This window comes from Sesamum indicum, linkage group LG4, assembly GCF_026168435.1.
Source record: "Sesamum indicum cultivar Baizhima isolate 11 linkage group LG4, ASM2616843v1, whole genome shotgun sequence".
Classification (NCBI taxonomy): Eukaryota; Viridiplantae; Streptophyta; class Magnoliopsida; order Lamiales; family Pedaliaceae; genus Sesamum; species Sesamum indicum.
In genome coordinates, this window is record NC_142660.1 from 5,858,536 (window position 1) to 5,864,589 (window position 6,054).

General features: G+C 39.7%; 1 protein-coding gene across 1 annotated transcript; it reads right to left on the reverse strand.

Moving 5' to 3' along the window:
* Window positions 1-1,879: 1,879 nt before the first annotated feature.
* On the reverse strand, window positions 1,880-4,868 carry LOC148788359 (uncharacterized). The gene is made up of 4 exons (XM_088880036.1): window positions 4,533-4,868; window positions 2,871-4,372; window positions 2,525-2,771; window positions 1,880-2,206 (listed from the first exon to the last, which is right to left on the reverse strand). The coding sequence occupies exons 1-4, from the start codon at window positions 4,866-4,868 to the stop codon at window positions 1,880-1,882; spliced, it is 2,412 nt and encodes an 803-aa protein (XP_088736162.1).
* Window positions 4,869-6,054: the final 1,186 nt, after the last annotated feature.

A 6,054-nucleotide genomic window follows, 5' to 3' on the forward strand; every position in this document is an offset into this window, starting at 1 on the left:
TTTAAATATAATATTAAATCTTATTCGTACGGATTTCCAATAATTCTTACTTATATATGTTATATTACTTACTTATATATGTTATTTATATATATATATATAATATTATTATTATATTATTTAATTAATTAGACTTTTCTCAAAATACCATTTACGTCCTTCCTAATTTTCTTAATTAATAGAAATTGTCCAAAAATATTATAACGAACTCCAATTTAATTCATTCAAGTGTTATTATGTTCCAATTATGACCCATAATTTAGTGGCTAATTAACTAAATTTCACGAAAATTTACCAATTAATCCAACAATTATGTATTATAATATTTGGGGCGTCACAATTCTCCCCTCCTAATAAAAACTTCGTCCTCAAAATTTAACTAACTTACCGGCTCAGGGAATAAAGATGGGTATTTTTCCCTCATGTTCTCCTCAACTTCTTAAGTGGCTTCCCTTGGAGAGTGATGACTCCACTTGACCTTCACCATTGGTATTTCTTTATTTCTTAACTTCTTTATACTCCGATCCAGAATTTCCATTGGCTCTTCCACATATGTCAATCCCTCTGATATCTCTATCTCTGGCTCATGCAAAATATGACTAGGATCGGATCGGTATCGCCGTAGCATAGAAACGTGAAACACGTCATGTATCTGCGATAATTCAGTCGGTAATGCTAACCGATAGGCTAGTGGTCCAACTCGCTCCAGAATTTCATATGGGCCCAATATATCGCGGACTCAGCTTTCCCTGCTTTCCGAATCTCAAGATTCCTCTCCATGGTGATACTTTTAGAAAGACTTTTTCCCCCACTTCGTATTCCATCTCTCTACGATGCTTATCAACATAACTTTTCTGCCGATCCTGTGCTGCCTTCAAACACTTTTTAACTGTTTTATCTTGTCCACTGTTTCTTGGACTAACTCCGGCCCTTCAAGCTGTCTCAATCACTCAATATCCCAACAGATCGGACTTCGGCATTTTCTTCCATACAAAGCTTCATATGGAGCCATACCAATACTGGAATGAAAACTATTATTATAAGCAAATTCCATCAGTGGTAGATGATCATCCCAGTTTCCTCTGAATTCAATTACGCAGGATCTCATCATATCTTCTAATGTCTGAATCGTTCCTTCTGACTGTCCACCGGTCTGAGGGTGAAACGCTGTACTGAAATGCAATTTTGTACCTAGAGCCGTTTGCAAGCTTCCCCAGAAATGAGAAGTAAATCAAGGATCTCTATCAGAAACTATAGAGGTAGGAATGTCATCTAATCTTACAATCTCTGAAACATATAATTCGGCGAGCTTATCCAAGTAATCATTTTGACGGATTGGCAAGAAATGTGCAGATTTAGTCAATCTGTCAACAATCACCCAAATAGCATTATGTCTTCTGAACGTACGTGGTAACCCAATGACAAAATCCATAGTAATCTTTTCCCACTTCCATTCAGGTATAGTCAAAGGATGAAGTTTACCAGCTGGTGCTTGGTGTTCTGCTTTTACCTGCCACATTTTTCTTCATTGTTGGCCACCAGTAATAGGGTCTCAAATCCTGATACATCTTGGTACTGCCAGGATGCATAGCATACGGTGCATAGTGCGCCTCGTGCATAATTTTCATTCTCAACTCCTCTACGTTCGGCACGTATATACGTTTTCCATTGAACAAGGTACCATCTTCTTGGATTATAAATTGATCGCTCTTTCCTTTTTGCCTCTTAGCTTTCATCCTCTGTAGATATGGATCTTTAGCCTGTGCATCTTTAATTTTATCCTTGAGGGAGGGCTTCACCTGTATCGTAGCCAGTAGAATATCACCACCAATGCTAAAGTGTACATCCATAGCTCTAAGGGCAGTCAAATACTCCATGTTTAGCAGATCATACCCGCAAGTTGGTCCACTGTCTCTCTACTCAAAGCATCTGCGACAATGTTTGCCTTCCCGGGATGATAGTCAATGGTGCAATTATAATCTTTCAAAAGCTCCATCCACCTTATTTGCCTCAAATTCAATTCTTTCTGTGTTGGGATATACTTTAGACTTTTGTGATCCGTAAATATTTGAAACGTCTCCCCGTATAAGTAATGCCTCCAGATCTTCAATGCATGTACTATGGCTGCTAACTCCAGATCATGGGTCGGATAATTCATCTCGTGTGGCCTCAATTGCCTCGAAGCATAAGCTATAACTCTCCCATGCTGCATCAAAACAAATCCAAGTCCTTGTCGTGAAGCATCAGTAAATACCACATATCCTCCATTCCCAGACGGCAAAGCAAGGATAAGTGCTGAAGTGAGTCTCTTCTTCAACTCCTCAAAACTCTGAGCACATTTGTCATTCCAATTAAATGGTGCATTCTTCTTCAACAAGTTCGTCAAAGGTTTTGCGATTATAGAGAAGTCATTTACAAATCTTCTATAATAACAAGCCAATCCCAGAAAACTCCGGATCTCCGACACATTTTTAGGTGGTTCCCATTCTAAAATAGCCTTAACTTTTGTTGAATCAGGTTGTACCCCTTCTTTGGAAACAACGTGCCCCAAAAAAGCAATTTCCTCCATCCAAAACTCACATTTGCTGAATTTACCATACAACTGTTTCTCTCTCAGGATCTGTAAAATTGTCCGTAAATGTTGTTCATGTTCCTCAGGACTACTCGAATATATCAAAATATCATCAATAAACACAATCACAAATTGATCAAGGAATGGTTGTAACGTCTTGTTCATCAGAGCCATGAAAGCTACAGGGGCATTCGTCAATCTAAATGGCATAACGACAAATTCATAGTGGCCATACCTGGTCCTGAAAGCTGTCTTTGGGATCGACTCTTCCTCAATCCGTAGTTGTCAATATCCTGACCTCAAATCAATTTTAGAGAACACAGTGGCACCCTTTAGCTGATCAAGCAGATCGTCAATCCGTGGCAGAGGATACTTGTTCTTGATTGTGATTCGGTTCAGCTGTCTATAATCGACACATAATCTCATACTCCCATCCTTCTTCTTTACAAATAATACTGGTGCTCCCCACGGTGAAATACTAGGTTGGATGAACCCTTTATCCAATAGCTCTTCTAACTGCTTCTTCAATTCTTTCAATTCTGACGGAGCCATTCTATATGGTGCAATTGAAATAGGTGCCGCCCCAGGAATAGTATCTATTTGAAAGTCTACTTCTCGATAAGGTGGTAGTCCAGGTAATTCATCAGGAAAAACATCAGGAAATTCCCTCAGCACTGGAACGTCTAGTACACCCGGACTAACTTTCATGGTATCGTGCACACTAGCTAAATACGCCTCACACCCTTCTTTAATTAGATTAAAAGCGGTCACAACATAAATTAAGCAGTTAGGTATCACTTTTCTTTCCCCCACTATAACTGTCTTCATCTGCCCATTGACTTCAAGCATCACATCTTTTGTTTGACAATCCACTAGAGCATGATTACTAGCTAACCAGTCCATCCCCAGGATGACATCAAATTCCCTAAGGTCTATTACAACCAAATCTGCATATAAAGTAACACCCTCCACCACTACTAGACAAGATCTCACCACCGTATTCACTAACACAAACCCACCAGCAGGCATAGACACATGTAAATCATGTCTAAATGGTTCTATTTTAGCATGTACATGAGATGCAAAATCACGTGATATAAATGAACAAGCAGATCCTGGATCAATCAATACATGTGCACTAAAATCGCAAATAGAGAAGGAACCAGTGATAACCTCGGGTGTCGTAGGAGCTTGTTCTTTTGTGATTGCATACACCCTGGCTTGTGGTTGAGATTGACTACTTTGTCCTGTTGACGTCATAGAAAGATTCCCGCTACCTCGACCACCTCTTCTTTGTCCTCTGCTCGTACCTGCCCGTTGTGTGTTTTCCCCCATATTACTAAACTCTGAAGTCTGAGGTTTTCTGGAACTATCCCTCCATGTAGGACAGTCCCTGATAATGTGTCCTGGTTGATGGCAACGATAACATACAATTGGTTGAACTCCCCAACATTCACTAGTGTGTCTCCTACCGCAGTTAGCACAAGAAGGAATAGATCTTCCACTAAACGATCTAGCTGGACCCTGTCTTGCTCCAGATCCAATCGAAGTAGGCCCCCCTCTACTCGAGAACATTGAAGAAAACCTGCTAGTTTGACCCACTCCTCTGCCTCTGAACCAACCTCTCTGCGGACCAGAGCCCCTAAAGGAAAATGCACCACTATGTCCCACTGTAGAATTCAGGTTACCTGTTAATTTCTTTCGTTTAGCTTCAGTTGAGCTCCTTTCAATGGATGTCTCCTCTGCCCTCAGTGCCGCTTTCAGTAGTGCACCATAACTTGGAGGTTTGATTGCTATTTTCTTCCGAATCTCAAGTCTCAATCCCTTTCAAATCTGTCTCTTCTCAATTCATCGGTGCTCACTTCTTCTGGGGCATATTTTGATAATCTCACAAATTGCAGTTCATATTCAATAACAGATAACTCATTTTGCTTTAATTCAAGGAACTCAACTTTCTTACGGTTTCTGTAGACTGGTGGAGTATATTTGTCAGCAAATTCTTCAAGAAGTCATTCCACGTCAAAGTGGTTGGTTGGTTCCTGCTCCCTGGGACTGTTTCCCACCAATCTAAGGCATCTTTCTCCAGTAAGGACACTGCATACCTCAACTTTTGCTCAAAAGTACACTCGATTCTGTCCAACACCCTTTCCGTGTTTCTCAGCCATTCCTCTGCTTCAGCAGGATCAGTTGTACCGGCAAATACCTTCGCCCCCTGTCTCCTTACTATTTCATAATTTTTGTCAATAACTGCATCATGTAGTTGTGATTGTGGCGATGGAGCCATCCTCTGCATCATTTCCATAAACTATTGCATAAAAGGGTTTATTTCTCGTTGTGGGGCATTTCTATTTTGGGATTCTAACCCCTGATGTTCTGATCCTGAATCATGACCCTGCATAGACTCTATTGACTCAGTTGGACCAGCAGTGTTTTCTCTTGACGCTTCCATCCTATATGAAATACACACATATGAGTAGATTCCTAACATATACACCTTACGTATAATATTACATTTCAACTACTATCCCAAGGAAATCTAATCCCTGCTCTGATACCACCTAATGTAGCACCCCCTTCGCTACAAGAGTTATATCTACTCTAATCCTCATAGTTATAGCAATCCCTGTGTTCATATATATACATTTGCATATAACCATCTAATCAATTTGCATACGTAATCCCAACACGTCATAATAGGTATTATCAACCCACAACATTATATATATACATATCAAACACCACAAGTCATCTCCATGCTTACGTTCCCTCTATACAACAAAATATGATCTGTACTCTAACTGACAAGAGGAGAAAACAACATACTGGCCCGACCTGCCCGAATATAGTGCGTAGACCTATTCTTCAACAGTCAGACACCTCAAAGTCTACTCCTGAAAAAAAATGTCAACAAAGGGATGAGCCTGCCACTCAGTAAGTAAATAACCAGCCCTATCTATATATGTACATCAAATACAGCCCAAACATGACAAGTAGGCAACATGCATGGATTACAGTCAATTTTAACTCCAACATAATCAATTGTAGTACACCACATAGCTATCTCACAATAAAATAATCAATTAAACTTTCTTTTTCCCTAGTTTGCTTACCAGAAGGTGATATCGTGTTTTTCCCATCAACTCAATCTCACCGTCATATAAATTTAAGTGAATCCCCTTGACAGCCGGCTCATCAATCTCATTTCGCATCATAGCTCTTTCAATTCGCATCATAGCTCTTTTATTTCGCATCATAGCTCTTTTCACATCACATCTTTTTCATATCGCATCAAGGCTCTTTTCATTTCATTTCGCCTTATAGGCTTTTCAACACATCAAGGGGTATTCACGCCACAATTATATTCAATTTCCACCACTTCCTCATTTCCACATATCACCATTCTTGTAAGCAACTAGTAACGTAAAACAATATATCATTACATTCTCATTTTCAGACACCCACAACACATCAAACAACAAACA

Coding starts and splice junctions, on each gene's coding strand:
- LOC148788359 (XM_088880036.1), bottom strand. CDS start 4,868: ATGATGCAGAGGATGGCTCCATCGCCACAATCACAACTACATGATGCA. Junction 4,373..4,532: donor TCCACCAGTCTACAGAAACC/GTAAGAAAGTTG, acceptor GAGATTCGGAAG/AAAATAGCAATCAAACCTCC. Junction 2,207..2,524: donor ACGTTGTTTCCAAAGAAGGG/GTACAACCTGAT, acceptor GTTTTGATGCAG/CATGGGAGAGTTATAGCTTA.